The sequence below is a fragment of the Pteropus vampyrus genome, unplaced genomic scaffold (genome assembly GCF_000151845.1).
Source record: "Pteropus vampyrus isolate Shadow unplaced genomic scaffold, Pvam_2.0 Scaffold54, whole genome shotgun sequence".
Lineage (NCBI taxonomy): Eukaryota > Metazoa > Chordata > Mammalia > Chiroptera > Pteropodidae > Pteropus > Pteropus vampyrus.
In genome coordinates this window covers 2,073,198-2,098,228 of record NW_011888835.1, presented here as the reverse complement: position 1 = coordinate 2,098,228, position 25,031 = coordinate 2,073,198, and the positions used below count along the sequence as shown (strand labels likewise).

Genomic DNA, 25,031 nt, shown 5'->3' with positions numbered 1-25,031 from the left:
TTTTTCTTCAGTCTTGATTTTTCTCCCTCCAATTTTAGTTTTAGTCATATTTTAATTTCTTTTTCTTCCAACTTCTACCATACATAGTTTCCTTTAAAAGCATTTTCTCATCCAGAGTTTTTTCTGTTTGTTAGTGTATTTGAAGTTGCATCAGGATATTTGTTTTTTCTCTGTGATTTGCTACAGGTAGGAAGTGTTGTGCAGTTTCATTGCAAAAAAGGACACCTTCTCCAGGGGTCTACAACACGCACTTGCCTTCCTGACCTCATGTGGAGTGGAATTCAGCCTGAGTGCATACGTAAGTTTTATGACTAAGAAATTATACTTATCATGGGTAAGAATTTATGTGCATTTTTCTTCTAATTGCGAAAATAAATTTATGTCCATATAATAGATGTATCACATAGGTATTTTAGACTATTGTAAAACATAATTCTTGTATATAATTGTATTACTATATCATAGCCCTATGCCCATTAGGAAGCATTCTTTCTAAAGAATTCTGAGGGAATGATGCATAATTTTGTTATTTTTGAAAAGCTCTTGTCAGTGTGGTCAGTTTGGTCATCTGGTAATTTTAGATAATGATTATTTTTTAGATTCATAGATCCACACTATGAATCTGAAATACTCTGAGATATAAGAAGTTCTAACACAGTGTGGCTCTTAATCTTATCACTTGTGCAACAATCTGAGAATCTGTGGAAAGCTAGAAAAATCCACGAAAAGAAATATGCATGAACACCTTGACCAAAAATTTGAATACTACTTCAGGATTTCTTGGAGCTTATAAGTGTTCCATGACCCTAAATTGAGAACGCTTGCTATTAAAGATTAAATTAGAACAAAGCCCAAGGTCACTAAACAGTCTTTTCTGATTTATTAATTAGAAATAAATTTTAGCTGGTGAGTTACTTATCTCTTCTTTCCCTCTCACTTCCTTTTTTTTTTTTTTTTTTTAATCTCCCCCATCTTTTACAATTCTGATCCTCTTGGGGGAAAAAATAAAGAGTAAGTGGGAGTAGAATGGTATATAGTTTTCAGGATTTGCTGAAGTTCAAGTAAGTCCTGTGAATTTATTCTAGCTCTGTTCAGAAGCACCTATATAATCATGGGAGCCCCCATGGACCTGCAGCCCACTGAAAAGCAGTAGACCACTCACTGAGTTGTGTCACATACCCACTTGGTTTATATTTAAATACGGCTAAATTTCTTAAAAAGGACTTCCTCCCAGTGTGTACTTTAGAATTGCTGTGTGGGATGTAACTAGGTATTCTGTAGTAAACCAAGATTCTTTGATGACCTACATTTGGGATATGATGATTTAAATGAAGTTAAACAGCTTCTGTTACTGCAAAGCATATCAGAATTTTAGAATGTGGGGGTTAAGAACATAGCAGAAACAGACTATTTGTGTTTATCCTTAGCAATATTTCCCCCTGGAGGATTAAATTTCATTAACTGAATTATGTTAAATATAAACCATGTAATACAATATTTATTACATAAATAGTGTTAAAAAATGTTAGCTGTTTATAATTGTGTAAATCATCATTGAGGAAAAAAATGGTATTTTTTTTCCCAAATTTGTCTACAGAACACTTTTATCAGAGATCACCTTTAAGATCTTCATCCATGAACAAATGATCAGAAATGTTGTCTTGTTTAGGGGGAAATTTTTGTAGCCTCTATTTCTGATTGAGAAAGGAATAGTCTTTAGAAGATACAAAACAGGTAAACTAGGCAGAGGGCAGAGCCAAGAAGAGCCTTAAGTTGTAGGGATGGTGGAATCAAGATAGAGAATTAGGAATCGGAGGAAACATGGAGAAAAGGAGGCAAAATGTTAAATGAATGAAAAAGTTCTGCCACTATGTAAACCCAAAATGTGGCCAGAAAATTCTATATGTAAAAAAATTAGGAAGTATTAATATCACTATAACATAATGAGCAGTGGTTGGATTTAACTTTAGAAAACATGTTTTTCTAATATAAATATAATAAATAAAAGGACATATTTCCTAAACTGGTATAGAAAATTCGAATTTGATAAACTTTAAAAAAAGTCCTCTTACTGGAAGACTTTTTAGATCCTTCAAAATGCTAATATATATCGTGATATCTAACAAGGTGATATAGTATACATTTATGAGCTTAATTATCCACAGTCTTTATTTTTCTTTGCTCACTTTACCTGTTAACATAATATTCTACAGATGATTGTTTAGAAAATGCTAGTCTGTAAAATCAAAATGTATTTTTACATTTATGCATTTGCCTTGATTCATTAGAATAACTATTTTAATATTAACAAACATCTAAAAATATATCGTGACTCCAGTCTCAAATTTTTTTAACATGTCTACAAAAAAATGAACATTTTTCTCTTTTCTTAATATAGCCCACAGCTGCAAACAGCCAGAAACTCCTGCTCATGCAAATGTAGTAGGAATGGACCTTCCATCCCATGGGTATACACTAATTTATACCTGCCAGCCTGGCTTCTTCTTAGCAGGTGGAACAGAACATAGAATGTGTAGATCTGATAACACCTGGACTGGAAAAGTTCCTGTTTGTGAAGGTAAGTTTTTTTCTATAAAAGTTTTTAAAAGTAGATGTACTATTTTGACTTTTCTCAAATGCAAGAGACAAAAAAAAAAAAAAAATCCATTGAACTTAGCTTAGGAACAAGGGAAATCTGTTGGCCATCCCCAAGGATAAGACTGATGTAGACACTTCTGGACCCAGAGGCACAACAATATTATTCAGGTCTTTATAGTTTTTATTTTTTATTGTTTTTATTTTTTTATTTATTTTTTTATTTTTTCAGGTGAGACAACACTTGGTTGACCTCACAGATTGCAAGGACTTTGTCAGCTTACAATCCCTTATTTTTTTTTTTATTTTTTATGCCTACAGCACTTGGTCTTCCTAGGTGATCTCCCATCCAAGTACTAACTAGGCCTGACCTTGCTTAGCTTCAGAGATCAGACGGGATCGGGCTTGTTCAGGGTAGCATGGCCGTAGACTATAGTTTCTTTTCCATGATCCTTTTTTCCTTTTTGCCTTTATTATTCTAGTTTTCTATTCATGGTAGGTGTACTAATTTTCTATGGCTAACCATAACAAAGTTCTATCACTTGTGTGGCTTAAAATAACAGAAATTTATTCTCTCACAGTTTTGGAGGCCAGAAGTCTAAAATCAAGGTGTCAGCAGAACCATGTGTTCTCTGAAGGCTCTAGGGAAGAAGCATACATTACTTATTCCTAGTATTTGATGGCTTTTGGCTATTCTTGGCATTCCTTGGCTCATAGCATCACTTCAATTTCTACTTCCATCTTCACATGGGCTTCTTTCCTAAGTTTCTCTGTATGTCCTCTCTGCTTATAAAGACACCAGTCATTAAAGTTAGGAATTATTTCAGGATTATTTCACCCCAAGGGCCTCAACTAATTATATCTTCAAAGACCTGATTTCTAAATAAGGTCATATTCTGAGGTTCCTAGTGAACGTACATTTTGGGGTACGCTATTCAACCCACTACAGTAGGGAAAATTGCTGCCAGTATCCCTGGGCTCACACCCTTCTGGCAGAGTAACCCTGGTAGAAAAAGTCTTTTTCTAAAACTTGACTATAAAAACGCCATTCAGGAGTCTGATTGTCAGTTTGAACAGTCTGTTTCCAAATCTGTTGCTCAGCTGGGTGATGTGGTGTGCTGACCAGTTCTAGATGAAGTGTCCATCCCTGTTGCTGCTTGATCAGGAGAGTCCCTGTCTGGATAAGATGTAAGGAGTTTACTGGAGGAAATAGGGATGTGTTTCCAGAAGAAGGAGTGAAAGAAGTTTTTGTAGAATTCTTGATAAGGTCATCAATAAACTTCTTTTCCTTTAATTTTTTCACTTTTTTTAGGCCTTCTAATTCTTGATCTCTTGCATCATTCACAAATGTTAATGACTTTATCCTTTTTGAAATGTTTTTACTCTCTTCTCTTAGAATGTTACTTATGTTTTACATTTAAAGACAGTTTTAATGATAGAAATTCCTATAATGTGAGATTTTATTCTTTTATATATGTGTACTTATTATTGTCTTTCTCCACTCTCCTGTCCTTTTATCTGCCCTTCCCTAACTAGAATATAATCTCAATAAAAACAGAAACTTTGTTCAAAGTGTTTACAACTGTCATTTTAACATCTGAATTGGTGCCTTGTCTGTAAAACGTGTTCATTAAATATTTGAGTAAATAAATATTATTCTCTCATAATTCGGCTATCAAGTGTCCATTTCCTTTATAAATTTATTCTTTTCTACCCATGGTTTTCTAAATACTTGGTTCTTAGCCATCTCTTCCTTTTTTTCAATATTCTCTCCCTAGGTAAGCTCATTCAAGCCAATGGCTTCAACTGTCTTCTTTATGAAGATTGTTTACAAATTAATATTTCTAGCTCATTTATCTTCTCTTAACTCCAGACTTATATGTTCCATTGCTTACTTGACATCTCTTTTTGAATTTATCAAAGACTTTTCAATACTCAATATATGCAAATCTGAACTCATAAATTTCCCCTCACCATCATCTTTTCTGTGTGTTTCCTGTCCCAGTGGTATCATCATCATATAGTACATAGAAATCTAGTAGTCATCTTTGACATCTTCCCATCCTTTTAAATCCCCCAGGATTTCAATTGCTTCTTTATCTATCCACTTATCTGTTTTACATCACTACTATAGCGGTCTAACTCAGCATTATCTCTGTTGGGGCTACTGCAGCAGCCTCTTAACTTCTCTGCCTATATCAATACCTGCTCCTTTTTCAGCCAGAGTGATGTTCACCCCAATCACTTCCCCTTCAAATCTTTTAAAGACATGTCATTGTCTGTAAAGGGAAAGTGATTGGGGTGAACATCGTGACATTGTCTTTAAAAACTTAGGATAAAGGTCTGTTTTAACATGGTTCACAGCATTGCCTATTATAATTCCTACAACTTTCCAGGCACTTCTAGCTCCCATGATTTCCTTGATTTTGAGCTACCTTTGGTTTGGCTTAAAATGTTAGTTTTAAGTTTTCACCATTGATTCTACCCAATTTCTTGCAACACCATGAACTGTCTTAACAAAATTTTATATTTTAAGTTGAACCCTCTGTAAACGATTTCTGCCTTTTTGCAGCAGATACATACCCTCAGCCCTCAGCTCTTACATTGGAATCAATTGTTTCTATGTTAGCTTATGCCTCTAAAATAAGAAACATTATCCCAAAATGGTATGGTAGCACTTATCTTCCCTTTTTACCACTAGGCTATAATGGGGGTAATTACTGAAGTTGTTAGCTGTCCCATAGGAGTGTTGACTGGAGACTGAGATGCTATGAGGAACAGGATACTTTTTAGAACTATATGCTCTGTCAGAGAATAAAATTGATAGCGCATCACATTGTGTATGTTTTGTTAATTAAATTAACTTTTTATAAACATTTTTCTTTCTTTTCATAGCTGGTTCCAAAATATTGGTGAAAGATCCTAGACCTGCACTAGGAACACCCAGCCCAAAGCTAAGTGGTTAGTATTTTCAGTTGTTTTTCTAGAAGTCATGATTTCTAAAAGCGATATACTATTTTCTCAACAAAGTGACTATTTAGAAAAATTATTTTAATATGCAAAACTATGCATTTGAATATTTGGAATTTGGTAATTTATGTTATAATATGCTGAATTTTAAGCAATATAATACTGAGGCATATTAATATTCCAAAAATATTATTTATAGTTCTTTCTGTAAAATTCCCTTTTAAGAATATCAGCAAATGACTAATAATAAAAATGTTTAATTTAAAATATTAAAATAAAAATGAGATGTTATATAAAATTTTTAAATACAGATATTTATTTTTTACAAAGGAACCAGATACACTTGGTACGAGAATGAAAGTTTGGGAATTTATGGAACTTTTCCAATATATTTTCAATTATTTGATTTAAAAAGCAAATTTTAAAACCTAGTATAGTTATTAAAAACATGAGCTTTAAAGTCCTAGAACCTTGATGTAATTCTCATGTTGTACACTCCCTACCCTGTGACCTTGGAAAGCTATTTAATATATCTTCGCCTACATTTCTTTAACTGAACAAAAGAAGTAATGATTAGGTTATTATAAATGAACATCATGAAAACAAAGTGCACAGTGCTTAATAAATAAAAGGGCTCAGTATACGAGAGCTACTTTTTGAGTATTAGTCAGTACTAATAAAGTACTGATAAAATTAAAGGCTTAACGTCTAACTGCCTAGAGACAGATTGGCCCAGCTGTATTGAGCTAGGATCAGCGATAGGTTCTAATTTTGGCTGGGTTCAGAAGTTCTCAGTGTACATGCTACAAAACTGAAGTACCCACATAACTCTGAGATATTGATTTAATTAGCACTCAGCAAAAAACAGACTGAATATCACAAAGGCAGTCAATGAACATGTCAACATAAGAGAGGAAGGTTAGCAATGGAGTCAGATATCCATAATGGTCAGTGAATGCACAGAATTTTCCAAAGGAATTGCTTTATCTGGGAGCAGGTAAGTGCTCTGAATAACAGAAATCAATGTCATGAAAATGAACAAACAAATAAACCCAAAGATACAACAGAAAAATCTAAACAGAGCCAAAGGTAGTTCTATGATAAAACAGAGTGAAAAATTTCTGGTATAATTAATCAAGAAAGGAAAAATAAATAAATAATATATCAAAAGGAAATGTGAACATAACTACATAGAAAGTAGATTAAATAAATTAGAAATACATTAACTGAAAACTATCAAAAACTGTCAACTTAAAAAAAATTAAACAAAATGGATAAATTAATAGAAAAATATATTTTACTAGGTCTAACTTATGAAAGAAAACGAGTAATTCCATAACAAACAAAGTAGTGGTTAAAACTATTTATACAAAGAAAAAACAGGTTCATGTGGCTCTACTGATTTCTACCAAATTTTAAAGGAGCAGAACAGAATATCTCAGTTTTAGAAAAACTCTTCCAGTCAATAAAACTTATTCTATGGGTTCAACATAACTCTAGTAATTCAGATAAGTACATAAAAAGGGGAGATTATAGGGCTATTTGAATCAAGATTGTAGATGAAAAATTTCTACATAAAATCTTTGCAAATCAAATATATTATAGTAAAGATGACACTTCATTACCAAATTGGATTCATGATAGAGAAACAGGAATGTTTTCATGATAGAGAAAACAGGAATGTTCTCAAAGTGATAGATTACTTCCATAAAAGTAATCTATCACTTTGAGATTAACATTCAAAAAATATGATCATTGCAATACTTACACAGAAAATATTTTATAAGATTTAACATCTATTTATAATTTTTTAGAAACTCTGTTAATAAATTAGAAAGGAAAAAAAAAATCTTTAACCTAGCACTCTAGAACAGTGTCATCTTAAATGGCAAAATATTAGCATTTCATTTAAAATCGAGAATGAGACACAGTGATTAGATTACTCCAAAGTGACAGGAATGCAATTTGGCAATGGTTTAAAGTCAGGAGCATAGTACGCCATTTGGCAAAGCTGTGAAGCCTATGAAGCAAAGTTTAAATTCAAATGTGTCTTTGGAAGGAAAGATCATGACCATCATCTTCTCCCATTTTCATGATATCCACATCGATGGTAGTTGGATGACAGAGTTAACAGATACCTGCCAAACACACAATCACATTTAAATCTCAAAATAGACTTAACAATAGAAAGAAGTATTATTCCTATTATACATAGGTATATAAATGACTAAATAGTATCTGCTTCTCCCGCAGTACCATGAGTCACATTTCTCAGTAATGGGGGTGCGGAAAGAGGGAGGAGGGTGGGGGCGTGCTGGAACGAGTAGGTAAAGGTTCACCGTACTCAGTTCTGTGCATTCAGTGATGTCATGTTGGTAGCTTGAAATCTGCCTTTATGGGAATATTTACACCATAGAAAGCAGCAAATACTTTTTTTTTTCCTGGAGTCAGCTGTTAAACATTTACTACCACCTCAGAGATTAATCCTGATACAATGTACTTTGCTGCAGCTGCTACCTACTTCTCTCCACTGTTATTTTCTCCTGACACTATGGTTCTCTTTCATCTCCTTCAACCACCACTCCTTAATTTCCCTAAGCACCATGGACAAAATCATTAGGTGTAGCAGATATTCACTAAAGGTTCAGGAGTAGCAAAGAGTGATCACGGTATGGGCCAGGGGAAATGAACAATCAGAGGGACAGCATTTATTGAGTGCTTACTATTTGTCAGGCACTGATGTTAGAACATATTGCTCCCCTTGCTCTTCATCTTCTCTCTACAACAAAGAGTCTATTACTTCTACATTCTTGATCATTGTAATACTGGGCAATTTAGCTTGCTACTCACTCCTGCGAACTTGTTCTACATATGCTTTTTTTAAAGCTAAAAGCTCCTTAAGGTTCTTACCAAATCAAGGGCTTTTAACCCATACACTGTTTCAGATTTTTAAGTAAGGTTCACCTAAATGTACGCAGCATAGCTGTGTAGTTTGAGGCTTGGGGACACAGTGCCACTAGAAGGATGGTTTGATAAAGGTCATAGAATCAGGACTATGGATTTTTTTATATGTTTTATTAGCAACTGTGTAGCCAGCTATAAAATCTAGTTTCCCTATTTTACCTGCATAATAATATTAATGGTAGAAACTAACCCTTAGCTAAATTTTTGAAGTTCATTATCTCATTTAATCTTTTTAACAACTTTATGTTAATCCCATGTTAATCACGTGGAAATTCAGTTTTAGAGAATTAAGTAATCTCTGCAAAACCACACAGATTAGAAATTCTAAATACAAGCAGCCTAACCTCAGTGCCTGCATTTCTAACCATTCCATTATATCGCTTTTAAATTATCACAAAAAATTAATCATGTTGGTTGAAATAGTCAGTAAAAACTCAACTGCTGAGAGTATTTGATGTTCATCCTTTACTGTAGTTATGTTTTATTAGTTTGCTTAGTAGAATTCAGGGACTACACAATTTGTAACCTCAATCTATCTGGTCTGAGCAGGAAAATGTGATGTGTGTGATGTGTGTATATAGACAAGATTGGCAAATGTCAATAAAAAAGGCTTTTTCCTAAATCTTTGTCATTCACTCACTCATACAAATAGGCATGGCTCCCTTCAATAGCTGATATCTGGGATGTACTTTATGATGTATGCAGGGGTTCCCAACCCCTGGGCTGTGGACTGGTACAGGTGTGTGGCCTGTTAGGAACTGGGCGGCACAGCAGGAGATGAGCGGTGGTCAATGAGCAAAGCTTCATCGTATTTGCAACCACTCCCCAGCTCCAGCATCACCGCCTCAGCTCCACCTCAGATCATCAGGCATTAGATTCTCATAAGAGCACCAGTCCCTGGTGCCAAAAAGTTTGGGGACTGCTGACGTATAGGATTAATGGAAACTTCTCTCAGCCTCTTCCCAAGATCTGAGTAGACTTTACCATATCTAATTTATATAATTATAAATTTCATAACTAATTTATATAAATATACTAAGTCTTATCGGGTTGTATCTCACATAAAGAGTTTCTTTTTTAGATGAATGTTCTATAACAGTATATTCTTTGATTCTGCCACAATCTCTCTCCCATGACAGGCAATTATAGTGACTATTCTTTTTATTTCTAAAAATACCTGTAAATCTAAATAGTAAATGTTAGAATAAAATATTATGTGAAAGTTCTGTTTCTTTTACCAAACAAAATAAATAAAAATACCTGTAAACCTCAAAGGTGTCAATGTGATAGAGCCTTGCTCTTCCTCAGAAGCATCTATTACTGGAATAACTGAACTAGTATTCTCTAAGGGGCCAAGGGAGTGTCCCTCCTGTCAGTCTCCCAGGGCTATTCTGGGAGGAGGGTTTAACTCTGTTCTTTCTCCTAAGAATCTATTCCCACTGCTAGGAGAAAAGCAGGCTTCTTGGGACATGGATATAGACTGAATTGACTCAGTAAAACCATTCTATTTTCCTCCTAAGATAAAGATATTATTATAGGAGACCAAATATAAGTAAACTTGATATTTAGCTGGATTCTAAATATGTCTCATGTCTTTACTTGGTGTTATTTGTTTATCTCTTATTGATGACTCATGTAAAATCTAAGTCATTCCAATTTTGGTTTATTCTAAAATAATGGGAATACTTTTATGTGAAAAATTCATTTTATAATACACATTCCACATTATTGTGTATTTAACAAATATCATTATTCAGTAAACTGATACTCATTAATCTAAGGCTTGTATTTACAGGACACTGTAAAACTAATGTGTGTTTAATCTATTCACAGTTCCTGATGATGTGTTTGCCCAAAATTATATATGGAAAGGCTCATATAATTTCAAGGGAAGGAAACAACCCATGACCTTGACAATTACTAGTTTCAACGCTTCCACTGGGAGAGTCAATGCAACACTCAGCAATAGCAACATGGAACTCCTACTTTCAGGTATCACATTAAAGAACAACAATGTCTTCATGCCTTCATTTCCACCATTTCATAATTTTCATTAGTGATTTTAATACTGTGAAATATTTGTTACTTTTTATGGCATTCATAATTCATTCAGAAACAAGTCTTTATAGTTTTTGTATTGATGCATGAATATTACTACGCGAATATAAAACTCTGTGATACTACAGCTCCCACAAGGATATTTTTATAGAACAAAACTTCTAATTTGAATATAACTCTTTCTCCATTCTTATAACACCAAAGAGAGAAGATCAGTGATTTGCAAGCTATTTTATGGTCACAAAATTATTTCTTTAAGTGAACATGTTTAGGTGGGCACCGTAATTTAAGAGAAAAAGTAGAGCTACACCAACTTTAAACAGGCATAAGGAACCCAGAGTACTATCTGCCTGCTTGGTCTTCTCAAGTTTCCATTTCTAGGGTACACTTCTCTCATTAGTTTTGATTACTCTGGTTTTTCTGACATTCAGATGATTTCTCAAATGTAATCTGATCAACAGTACTCCTGATCACCCCTCTGAAGTAGCTTTAATATTAAAAACACTGTCAGATACTCTTTATTTTAGTGTTACCCTGATTCATCTTCTTCTGTGCACTACTTGAAATTTAGTATAGTATAATATAGAATGGTGCACTATTACATAGTATTACATGATATGACATAATGTTATTTATCTTTATTCCAACAATTTAAGTTTTAAGAGGGCAGCTCTTTGCCTCCCTGTTCATTAGTATATCTCAGAGATTAGAAAAGTATCAGAACAAAATAGGCCTCAATGAATAATGTCAAAATAATAAATTTTAATTATTGTTTTCATTAAAAAACATTTCTAAAATATTGCTATTGCAAATATGAAATATACATGTATTTATTTTTAAACTTCTTGGCTATGAATATATCTTAAATACAGTATCCCCCCTTATCTGCAAATTCACTTTTCATGGTTTCAGTTACCCAAGGTCAATTGCAGTCCAAAAATATTAAATGGAAAATTCCAGAAGTAAACACTTTATAAGTTTTTAAATCCCACGCTGTTCTGCATAGTGTGGTGAAATCTCGTGCTGTCCTGCTCCATCCCTCTCACCTAGGAAGTGACTTATCCCTTTGTCTAGCATATCCATGCTGTGTGCTGCCCGCCCTCGGTCACTTAGTAGCCACATCATCAGCAGTAGCCTCACACTATGTCACAATACCTGCATCATTCACCGTACTTCATCTTATCACATAGGCATTGTATTATCTCATATCATCACAAGAAGAAAAAGGGTGAGTAGAGTGCAATAAGATATTTTGAGAGCAATTATATTCACACAACTTTTATTACAGTATATTATTATAATTGTTCATTTTATAGTTATTGTTAATCTCTTACTGTGCCTGATTTGTAATTTAAACTTTATCATAGGTACATATGTATATGAAAAAATCAGCATGTATAGGGTTTGGTACTATATACAATTTCTGGCATCCACTGGAGTCTTGGAACATTTCCCCCATGGAAAGTGTAATTACCAATAATGAAATAACTTGTATAAATAAAATAGAAAATATAATTCTATTTATCGATTTTGTAAATTTTAGATCAAGCATCATTTTGTATTAGTGAATGATCCTGCATTAAACCCAGAGTAATAGTATTAAAAGTTAATATGTATTATATTTTTTAAAAATGAATACAGTTACATAATATAATTTGAAAGATACTTTAGATGAATAAGAGAATGCATTAAATTGTGACTACTTATTTAACTTTGAAACATAGAAAATTTTTTCTTTGTTTTCTATAAAAGATTAGCACAAAAGAAATGTATATTGTTGACCCTTGAGCAACATGGATTTGAACTGCACGGGTCCACTTACATGTAGATTTTTTTCCAGTTGATCCACACAGCTCAAACCCAAGTTGTTCAAGGGTCAACTGGTGGCTGGGAGGCACCGTATGTGGACAGCTTCCTTAAGTAATACATGGATTGTCAGCTGTATGTGCCTCTCACCCCCATGTTGTTCAAGGGTCAACTGTACTTTAATCTAGAAAAATTTCAAAGCAAATTTTTATAAATATAGAAAAATATGAATAATTAGACTAATTTAATTAGTTGTCACTGTCTCCATATATATCAATTATGTTATTTTTGATTACTCTTTTTCTTTTCTATTAATTGCAATTTACATTATGTCAAGATCTATTTATCATTAACTTTGTATTCCTAGCATATTCTTATGATACATTATTACATAGATGAGTTACATTTCTTTTTTCTTTTTTACTTGGAACCTTATTTACTATTATTCCCCTAAACATATTTACATTTCAGCTTATTTCTACTTTAGGATATTCACCATTTAAGAAAAAAAATCATTGTACATATTTTGCTTCTCTCTTTTTTCTGTTATGTGTATTGACCTTGTCAAAATAAAAATCTTACTTGTTTTTCAAGACCTAGCACAAATACTTTTTTAAAATAAGCATTTCCTGATCACTCCAGTGTGAAATGATCCCTCTCTCTTCTGGAATTTATTTATCATATTCTCTCATGTATTTTGGTTAGTTGTATATCCAACATATCTCCTACTTAATCGGAAATGATTTTAAGGATTGTATCTTTCTTTATATAGGTACAACACCTATTCATCTTTGTGGCTCCAGTTGTACCTAGAATACTCTCATTCAAAGGGTTGGCACCCAATTTATTTTACAGAAAATAAAAGGAATTCTAACATTTGATTATCTCCTTAAAGATTTTAAATCTGACTGGGGGAAGAAATCACTTTGTTTGCAATATCATGGAATGGTGTTACTCAGAACAGTAATACTTTTTTTTTAATAGCATAGGTAATTTAAACTTCACAATTAAGATTTAAGTTGAGAATTTCAACTGAAAGAGAGATCAATGTATCTTGCAGGATTTGTGAAAAGCATTATGGGTAAAATTGGCTTTGACTTGGTCTTGTGTTATTTCTTTATCTATCATATGTATGACATGATACATTTAAAGAGTTAAAGATAATAAAATGAAGCATAACTATTTTTACAGGGGTATATAAAAGCCAGGAAGCTCGCCTAATGTTACACATCTATCTTATTAAAGTACCAGCCCATGCTTCTGCAAAGAAAATGAAGGAGGAAAATTGGGCTATGGATGGCTTTGTAAGTATAGTTTTTTGAAAGTCTGCTGCTGATTTTAATAACAAATTCATGCTTTGGTTTGTTTTTAAAAGACCAGAAAGAGGTAATTTTCTAAATTTAGCTAGTTATGAACACAAATACGTACACATATAAAATGACAAAATTACTATAATGTTTTTTTTTTTGAAAAAACAAAAGACACATCGATCTTTAGTAATCTATAGATGTTAAACCTAGGATTATTGGGTTCTGCTGAACTTTGCTTACTTTCAGAATACTTATCTGTGCAGGGAACATACAGTTTTTCATTGGTTTCATCAAATGTATTTTGTCTACAGTCAGAACTATGATAAACAAATCTGGATAAAATATAAATGTCTTTGTCTGGAACCACTATGTAAGGCATATGCAACATATTAACAGAATGCATCAGGAAAATTAAGATGCACATTAAATTTAAGCACAGATTTAGAATATTTTATAAAACTCTGTGAAGAGGAAGTTATGCAAATTGCTTCATGTGGGGAGACAGTTGCCATAGCTGCACCATGGAGTCACCCTATCCTATTCAGACACTCAAGTGAATGGACTTACTAAACTGAGACTTGGAAGCAAGTCTTATATTCACATACTGTCCAAGAGCCTTTGCTAAAAAAATGAGCTTGAAAGCTGTGATCAGATTCTCTCAAGTAACAAACCTTCTTTTACAAGGAAGATTCAGCAGGAAAGAAGATAGATAGTAAGTTATAGGCTTCAGTAAGTTTGGTTCCTGAGGAAAAAATGTCCATCCTATTTCCATATACGTGACATTATTCATGGAGTTAGGGAGTGTTTCGTGTCTTCAATGTACTCAGATTGTTTAATTGTGTCATTTCATCTAGGAATCAAACAAAATGGATGGATTCATTTAAATATTAGAATTTGAGCTATTTTTAGAAGGATTTATTTTTAAAAACGGCCATGCACAGAGTATGACGTCTAATAATTAGGAATGAATCTTATCACTATGTCGTGATTTGTTAGACTTGTATGGATAGTTTGGTAAGATATTTTGCTTTTAAGGGAGAATATTCAAGGGTTTTTACAACTTTTTCAATAACATTGATGACTTAGCTCATTGTAACTAATTAGAACAAACCAGAGTAAATTCATATTACTTATCAAGAACACTAAAATGTTTCAATTTCAATTTTATCTACAAGATCAAATGATACTATGCATGTAAAGTGTTTTTAAATATATTAATAGTCAGCATTTACAGCCTTAGATGTAGCCACAAAGTCTGGGTCAAACAGTCAGTATTTCTTTCCAACGTGTCTGAGGTTGGTTGTGGATGGACCTATTATGAATTCCACAAACATTCCATTGGTTCTGGTAGAAGCTATGGTAGCAAGTTCAGATCTGTCCCAGGTGTCTGATTCTACGGCCCAGGCTGGAGGGGCAGTGGCTACCAGGAGCATATTTTTTCTTGTCACAGGTCAGAAGCACTAAGGGGCACAGTAGAAGACATGCCCCCCTTTTGTAAACAGCTCTATTGAAATATAATTATATACCCTACAATTCACCCATTTAATGTGTAAATTCAATGCTTTTTACTATATCTATAGATGTTGTATAACCATTACCAAATTTGATTTTAGAACATTTTCACCACCTCAAAAAGAAATTTCATATTCTTTAGCTATCACCCCACCCAGCCAGCCTTTATCCCCACCCTACCCCTAAGCAACCAGAAATATATTTTCTGTTTCTACAGATTTCTCTGATTTGGACTTTCATATTTACGGAATCATATTATATGTGTTGTTTCGTGACTGACTTATTTCACTTGTTAGTGTGGGAAACATGCCTTTCAAGATCTAGGCTAGAAACTGACTTATTGTCAATCCCACCCACATTCCATTGGCCAAAGCGAGGCACAGGAACAAACCCAACTCAATGACATAGGAAGTATACTCTTCCCATTAAGGACAGTGGGAGGGAGGAGAAGAATTGCTTATATGCTGAGCAGTAATCTAATCTGAAAAGTATAATATTATTATATTTTAATTTTTAATGGACTGTTTGCCTCATTCTGTTTTGCCATATCATTACCCTTTCTTGACAAAATGTTTCTTATCCTAAAAGGAATTATATAGAGATAAATAATTATATAGATATATAACATGCAACCCCCTTTTTTAATACCATAATTATTTAAAAATAAAAACTTTGATTTTGCTTTTAATGATGGCAAATTTGGACAACATACTATATTTTACATAGGTAGAAGATCTAGAGGAAAGAACTTTGCATAATATTCATTTCAAAATAAAATTGAATATTTATTAAGGCTGAGAAAATATAGATGTGACCAGTTTTCAGATTTAATCAAATTATAAATATTTTTAGGTTTCTGCTGAGCCTGATGGAGCTACTTATGTGTTTCAAGGATTTATTCAGGGCAAAGATTATGGGCAATTTGGACTACAAAGACTGGGTAAGGTATTAATTTTCATTTTCATGTAGTTCCTTTATTACTCCAGACATCATAAGAAAATACAGTAGATTCTGTACCTTAGGCACACTTACTGCATTTTGAATTTTGCAGTGTCAGGACTATACATCGATTCATCTGATAGCCTTTTAAATAATCACATTTTTCAAAATATTGTTTCTCTATGTACTACCTCTGTATGATGTTTGATTTTTCATCATATTTCTAATAAACATGACACACTGTCTTGCCCTTAAGCAAATAAAAAAGGAGAAAAAGTGATACAGATATAAAGGGAAATATTAAACTGTAAATTATATTATCTTATCTCATGAGAACTGTAATACTTCTCTTCAGTTTGAAGATTGTTGCAGTTTTCTTCTTCAAAAACATTGTGGCACTTTGAGAAACTCATAGGGTCTAGAAAGGGAAAATAACTTTGAGGAATGGGTCCCTTTGCAGGGCTTTGTGCTTCTCAGATATGTAAATCTGCTGTGGTGGGAGGCACAGGGTTTTGTCATTCTTCCTTCCAATTCTTCAAAAATGTGTGTAAACATTTAATGGTCTTGCTTGAACTGTATTTATTAATGTAATTTTTGGTATATAATTTTCCTAAGATATACTGTCTTCCATTATCATATTATGTTATTGATACACAAAGAATAAATTCAGGCTCTAAAAACTATTTGACATTTATCTTACAAATTCCATTACTTTGAACTTTTGTATAAATATTCTGAGTCTCTGGAAAAATAAGGTATAAAGTAAGCTACTAACTTTTTTAACCTGGCTTAAGTTGTGACTCTTAGTTAAATATAACTATTTACCAAAAAGTTAAATTAGCTTTCTCTAAATGAACAATAATAATAAGATGTCATTTCAGATAATATCTTACCTTAAATTTTTTTAGTTTTTAAAACAGAATAAAACATTAAGACAATACATTAACACAGCCAGGTAATTGAATACACGTTTTCACATAATATTCCCATAAACATCTCAAACACTACACATTTAAAACATAACCTAAAAAGGAGAATCTATTTCTTTCTGAAATAGTGACTTCCTCTTCCACCTGTGCCAACACATTGACAAACCTGATTTTTCTCATTTTCTAACTGTGGTAATGTCATTGTCATTTATTCAGCTCCAAGTAGAACACTTATATGCCTTCTTACCTCCTTCATCCACACAAACACGTTCTGTTGATTTTAACTATAAAATGTTTTCACACATCTATCTTTTATGCTCTTCCTAGTGCTCCAGTTCACATCTTTATTTGGTTTTATCTGGGTTGTTGCTACAAGCCTCAAACTATACCAGCCTCCAGTCTGGACTCGCTCAAATCCACCTCACCCCCATCACTATGCTAAACCTTGTATCTTATCACTGTGTCTTTTATTTCTTTTATTTCTAAATTCCTTCATGTATCCCTCATTCTAGGTGGGTAGTAAGTGTGAGCTCTTCAGAATATTTATGCCTTTTAGAGTCTAACCATAGTTTAGCCTCTTATTCTTACCGCATGTCCTTTCCACACATATATGCCTAATGTTTGTCACATCTCCTAAATATTCCAGTCACCTTCCCATTTCTAGGTTTATGACTGTCCTGCTTCCTCTTCCATTTATTGTTCTATTGATTCTTCAAGGCCAAGTTCATATTGTACATCCTCCAGAAAACATTGTTACATACCACCAAATGGAATTAGTCTTTCCCTTCCAAAAGCACATTGATTATTCATTCATGTTTGATGCATCCAGTTATTTATGTCTTTGTGTTCTTCCCACAATTATATAAACTCTTCAGTTCAAAGACATTGCTTATTTTTATTTTGTATCCTTTCCTGGAAAAATATCTTATTCATAGAAGCATCATGTAAAATTGTGTGGAAATGAGTTGAAGGAATTTCATGAATTGTTTTTCTATATTAGATACATTTCCAAGAAAGAAAATTAATTGGTTCATAAAATAGAAATCAATTGTGATAAAATAGAGTTGGTTATGTATTTAACTTATTTTTTACTTTATAGGACTGAATATGTCAGAAGGTTTAAACTCTTCAAATCAACCTCATGGTACAAATAGTAGTTCTGTGGCCATTGCTATTCTTGTGCCTTTTTTTGCACTTATATTTGCAGGATTTGGATTTTATCTTTATAAACAAAGGTAAGTTTGTTGATTTTAACTACAAATGTTTCCCAACACTTTTTTTGTGTTCTTTTTCCTACTCTAGTTCAAATCCTAATTTCCATTTTTTTTCTCGGTTGTTGCAGTCTCTATGTAACAAACATTTCCACAGTTGTTGAAAACCTTATTTGCCCAACCTGCGCTTTCACCACCCATACATACACAAAACAAAAATTATTCTAGCCCATTGCACAAGCATTCAACTTAACCCTTTCTCTTTTTGCCTGTCGATTTCCTAGTCCATAACTAATTGTATAAGTTATTTTTACATAGCCATAGTGAGATTTTAGAGTTACAAAATTTGGTTAAGTTTTATGTTGAAGAGGTGATATTTGATGTCAGAATTTTTTTAGAGAACTAGGAATAAACTTATGTCCAAACCTCTTAGTTCATGTGACAATATTGACCTATTTTACCCAGGCAGGCAGTTGGTGAAATCCTCTAATCTTCTTGTTTACTTTTTTTTGCTTTTAAAAGATTATGCAATTAATATGTTATATAATATTACAGGACTATACATATTATGAGCTAATTCTTGTTCACTACGTCTTTTACAATATCCTGGTGAGGGGCTTTGCTATGCAATTCTCTATTATTTAGGACCATCCCTTATTAAGAAAACAACATGTAGGTAACCAAATAATTAAGTGAATAATACTAAGTACATTTTTCTTCAAACTGACATTTTTATTATAAATGTCAGTCTCTGTGTTATCTAAGGATGATTTATTTAATATTACATAAATTTGTAAGAATTGTGTATAAGCAGCTGTTTAGGCCTTGTCAATATCAGACTTTACTGACAATAAAATCATCATTAAATTTATTTATAAAGCAAGCTATGCCAATCTTGTTTATTATTTTAGTAAAATATCCATAACCTAAAACCATTTAAACCGTTCTATGTGTACAATTTAGTGGCATTTTGTACATTCTCAGTATCATGGAACCATCACTGCTAGTTTCAGAACATTTTCATCACCCCAAAAGGAAATTGTACCCAGTAAGCAGTAACTTCTCATTCCTCCCATCTCGTCCAAGGCAACTGCTTATCTGCATTTTATATTGATTTGCCTATTCTGGATATTTCATATAACTAGAATAAGACAATACGTGACATTTCATGTCTGGCTTAAATTTAACAACTTTTTAAAAAGTTTCATCTATGTTATTTTGTGCACCATTACTTTGTTCCTTTATATGGCTAAATAATACTCTATTGTATATTTTACTATGTTCTGTTTGCATATGTTCATTCATCAGTTGATGTACATTTGGGTGGTTTCTACCAGTTGGCTACTGTGAATAGCACTGCTATACACATTCAAGTACAGGTTTTTGTTTGGACACCTATTTTAATTCTTTTGAGAATATACCCAAGAATGGAATTGCCACAATATATGGCAATTCTACATTTAACTTACTGAGAAAATACTAAACTGTTTTTCACAGCAGCTGCACAATTTGACATTCCTACCAGCAATATATGAGGGCTCCACTTTCTCCATATCCTTGTCAACACCTGTTATTTTGTTTCCTTTTTCTTTCTTTTTTCTTCTCCTCCTCCTTCAGCTTCTCCTCCCCACCCCTGCCCCTTCTTTCTTTTCCTTCTCCTAGTGTGTGTGAAGTGATATCTCATTGTGGTTTTGATTTGCATTTCCCTAATTACTAATGATGTTGAGTATTTTTTCATGTGCTTGTTGGCCATTTGTCTGTCTTCTTGGAGAAATGCCTATTCAGGTACTTTGCTCGTTTTTTAATTGGGTTGTTTGTCTTGTTGAGTTGTAAGAGTTTTTTTATATATTTTGGATACTAGACTCTTATCGGATATATCATTTGAAAATATTTCTCCCTTTCTGTGAATTGTATTTCTACTCTATTTATAGTCGTCTTTGATATACAAAGTTTTTTTTTCATTTCGTTGAGATCCAATTTTTTCATTTTGTTGAAATCCAATTTTCCTTTTGTTACTTGTTCTTTTAGTGTCATATCTAAGAAACCATTGCCAAATTGAAGGTCCCAAAGATTTACCTTCATGTTTTCTCCTGAGAGTCTTGTAGATTTAGCTCTTATATTTAGAACTTCGAGTCATTTCAAGTTAATTTTTGTTGATGGTGTCAACTTATCTTTTCTAAAGCTTGATGGTATTATTTGCCTTAAAGCTGTTGCTGTATATTAAAAGGAAATTCCTTTACATCTTCATGATTCTTACCTAATTGGAAGAAAATTATGTTGTTTCTAGTTTGAATTGTGAATCTCGTTTGAAAATTGAGACAGATACGATTCTTTAGAGTTATATACCTAACAAGATTAAGTTGTAAGTAATATAACTATAATGGTAATGCCACTGAAAGAAATTTAAATAGCTTTTTTTTAACAAAAAATATTGTCTTACAAATCACCTAACCATTTTTAGTATAGAGAAAAGTTCAGAAAATGCATTAGGGATAGTAAAACAATATAATGACACATATAAATTACAATAAAATATAGTTGAAATTTGTGGTGCTTGGTGTAAACAAAAGAGTTGAGAAACAGATTATTTTAATATATGTGATTTTTAAGAATTAAGTCCCAGAAACAAGTAGGAGCAAGTCTCTGACTTTGTTCCATAACAAGTGTGAGCAAATTATGCACTGGGATGTGGGAAAGAGAAACTAGAAATAAGCATTAGTCAAAGGTGAGAGAAATTTAAAAAAAAAAAAAAAATGAAGCAGCAATGCAAACCAGCTACTAATACGAGCCAGGCTAGACTTCATTTGTTTTCTTAACTGAAGAGAAATGTTCAGTTGTCCCTAACTCTTTGGAAACTGTTTTCATGATTTGAGTACCCATATAGTCATTTCTTTTTTGAGATTTTGAATTTACTTGATCTAATGTATATCATTTAAAACAATGACATTTGTGTTTTGGGGATACTCCAAGTACTATCTCAAATTAGGCCTCAGCAGTGGTTAGCTGTCTGCTGCTCCTGGAATCCCCTGCTGATTAATTCAGAACCAGTTCATTCTTGTTCCTCAAGTCTCAGATTAAATTTTACCTCCTCAGACATGCTTTTCTCTTTTACTTAAAGTGGCTCCCAGTTACTTCCTATCATATCAACCATTTTCCTTTTCATCAAAACAGTTTTCATTACCTATTACTTTTTGTTTTATTGTTTATTTATTCATTATTTTTTATCACTACAATATGAGCTCCCCGAGAGTAATGATTTTGTATGTTTTTTTTTAAATATTACATATTTGATGTTTAGGATCACGTTTGACACATAATAGATGCTCAGTAAATATTCGATAAATGAATAAATGAATGACTAGTAATGAGATTTAAATTCATCATCATCATAATTTATTATTTCATAAGAAAATTTACACAGTCATAATATCACTTATTTACACTTGTATTATTCATAATAGTGCTGTATATAAATGTTTACTGTATGTAAATAAGGTCACTCAGGATTTAAATGTGACAGGTAAATTGTTCAAATGTACAAAGTATTCCTAAATACTTTCAAGTTACACTATTAACAATGATAACCCAAGTATCTTATGTTTTAGCCCTACTTTGCTGCTTCTAGAAGAAAGTTAACACAAAGCTAATCAATGTTTTCATCAACAGGACAGCACCCAAAACACAGTATACAGGATGTTCAGTTCATGAAAATAACAATGGCCAAGCAGCTTTTGAGAACCCCATGTACGACACCAATGCGAAGTCAGTGGAAGGGAAGGCAGTACGATTTGATCCTAACTTGAACACAGTCTGCACAATGGTATAACACGGCAACCTTTTGCCTCTTTCAGAAGCTTGGAACCCGACACACAAAACAGTGCACGTTAGTTCACTGCTGAACAAATTAAAGCACACTTTCCAGGACTTGCTGAGTCACCCTTTCCTGAGGAATGATAGAGAAGAGTGTTTTTTTCATAAACTGGATCATAATTCTTCTTCATGTTTACCATGGAGAGTTTTACAGAAATTCAGCTGCACTCTGAGAGTGCTTACTCACAGTTTATTTGCTTTTTTAAAAAAGGAGATTATTCTAAAACATAAACTTATTTGCATATATTGGAGGAGCATCCACTATCAGTATTTCTGTGCTTTATAAACTATATTAGAGGGACTGGGTTAAAAAAAAAAAAAAGATATAGGGTAGACAATAAGAGCTATACTTACAAGAGTCAGTAGGTCACTGACTTCTCTTTAACTGTCATGCGCTACACCACACCCATAAGTTTGTATTTCACACCATTCTATTGGCTATTTGTTTTTAAGTCATTGTTTTCCTTATTTCTATGGTTATTCGAGATTGAGTTTAGCCCTGAAATGTTTATGAGCTAATTTATGCCACAGTAGAGATACAATGGCCCACTCTGATTTTACTCTTTCTAGCTTTTGTTCTTCAGTGTCATACTGCTATTCTTTTTTTAAGATTGGTTTTTATAATTTCTGCAATGGCAAGATCATCATGATTCCCCTCATTATGTTTTAACCAGTAGTATTCAGTGAGCCATGGGTTAGGGTTTAACTTCTTGCTTCAGGCGGTTCTGTCACACACAAACCACTTTAGCTGGCAAAAAATTAACGATAATAACAATGATTTTGCAGTTATCTGAGACACCAAACTTATCATCTTTTACCAAACTTTCCAGTGTTTTCGAAAGACCAAATAGAACCTAGTAATCTATTTTATTTAACTTATGACATATCTACTTTTCCTTCAAGTTGAGCCTTCAAATTTATTTAACATTGTTTTGAGTTTTTACCTAAGAAAAATGATTTGAACATATATTTTGGACTAGCTCCTAAACATGACCAAAAAAAAAAAAAATCTGCTCTTTCTAATCACCAATATAAAGTTGTTTCCTAAAATTGTGGATTTACCAAATTTTCATATATTTAAAATTTTTTATATTCTTATTCTTAAAAAGTAGGTTTCAGATATGACTGGTTTGTTTTATTGTCAAATTAAGATATGCGTTGGCAAGTTATTGGTGGCTCATTTACAACTGTCTCACAGAAATGCCAGCCTTTTTATTTAATAGGTCATTGTCTTTTATAGCATAGTTAACTTCATTGAATAAATTATGTACCCAGTGTGAACTCTTTGTTATTGTCTCTTTCAAATATGGATAACTCTGTAAACAGTCTTGATGTTTTGTATCATGAGACAGAGTGCCTAAGAGAAATCATTTGCACCCTGGAGCGCTGCTTGGATCTCTCTCTCCAACACTTAGTGAATTTCTTGTAAACCACTTTGAGATACTTTGTTCTGGAAATTCATACAATTTTCTCAACACTGTACTCTACTGAAAGGATACCATTTTAAATTTTACGCCATCAGTTATTTATTCTTGTTTATTCAAATGACTGCAATAACAATGATTCATTCATTAATGTTAAGGTTAATACATCTATGATCTTGTTTGAACGATGTTTCTTCTGCAACTGGCTACTCCTCTTATATTAATGCATACACTTTTGTAAAGAAGTATATTTTTATGAAAAAAAACTTTGTAAAAGTATGATGTAAATTTTCAGTGCAATGTAAACAAAATAAAAATGGATAATTGCTTTTGTAAACTGTGTATTCTTTTAAAAAAAGTCTGACAGTCGACTGGTCAGTGAGAGGAATGAACAGCCTATATATTTATTTGGCATTTTAAAGTTTTGAAACTGCATATTATATACACTTAGCAAATGTAATGAAATACAGGCATTTTTCTGCTTTATTTTCTGTAGTTCCCCAACTGTGACACTCTTTTAGAAGTGAATAGATTCCCAGTAAAAATAGTAGTATCATAAGAACCTCATCTTTTCTTTTTTTTTTAATGTAAGCATTTGAATACCATCTACATTTAGGTATACCTGATGATTTCTAAAATTTCTGGAATTTATTTTCTTGGAGACAACTTATTTTTAGTATGCTGCATAAGTATGAACTAAATAACCTTTTGAATAGCTACATTGAACTAATACTCAAAAATTTATCTTGCCAGGATGAAACAAACTTTTGTACTCAAGAAAGTTATTGAGTTTCTATAAAATTCAAATCAAAGTTATTTAAGTTCACTTTTATTAGAGAACTCTTTTTCACAAAATATGGTATTTATATTTCAAAACCTCAAACTCCAACCTTGATAGCCTATATCTGCTTATTTCATTTCTTTTAGAAATAGATGCTTTTTGATATAATTTTAGTTTCTTGTTTAATTTTATTAACTATATTACCTCCACCTTTCACTCATTTTTTGTCTTCTTCATTTTCCCCTGTTGTTCTTAGTCTTTATTTTTATTCTTCTCTGTGTTTTCTCTTTTTCTTCTTGTTTTACTTTTTGTTCCCTCCTTCTTCTGCCTTTCTTAATATCTTTTCCTTACATGTTTTCTTCTTTTTTAACCTTTTATTCTTTCTCATATTTTTCCTACGATCTTTATCCTTAACCCTCTCAAAACTTAGCAACAATTTTAGTGGAAGTGATTTTATTTTTATTTTTTCAGCTCTATCGAAGTATAATGAAATTATAAGATTTAAAGTATACAACATGATAATTTGATAAATGTATGCTTTTTTTTTTTTTTAGTGAGAGCATTTAAGTTCTACTGTCTTTCAATTAAATTTCAATTAAAGAAGTAATTTTAAAGAGTCTTCCTTTATATGTATTTCCCTTATATGTAAGAACATTAAGGCC

General features: G+C 32.4%; 1 protein-coding gene and 1 pseudogene across 1 annotated transcript in view; one reads left to right on the top strand and one right to left on the bottom strand.

Annotated features, from left to right (window-relative positions):
- CSMD3 (CUB and Sushi multiple domains 3) overlaps positions 1 to 22,161 on the top strand; it is a 1,080,109-nt gene extending 1,057,948 nt beyond the window's left edge. Inside the window, 7 exon segments of the mRNA XM_011360386.2 lie at positions 2,399 to 2,578; positions 5,491 to 5,556; positions 10,363 to 10,521; positions 13,585 to 13,697; positions 16,068 to 16,155; positions 18,183 to 18,318; positions 21,961 to 22,161. Of these exon segments, the coding sequence (XP_011358688.1) occupies positions 2,399 to 2,578; positions 5,491 to 5,556; positions 10,363 to 10,521; positions 13,585 to 13,697; positions 16,068 to 16,155; positions 18,183 to 18,318; positions 21,961 to 22,120 (902 nt within the window). The 3' untranslated portion in view covers positions 22,121 to 22,161.
- On the bottom strand, positions 2,908 to 3,026 carry LOC111739821 (annotated as a pseudogene).
- Positions 22,162 to 25,031: the final 2,870 nt, after the last annotated feature.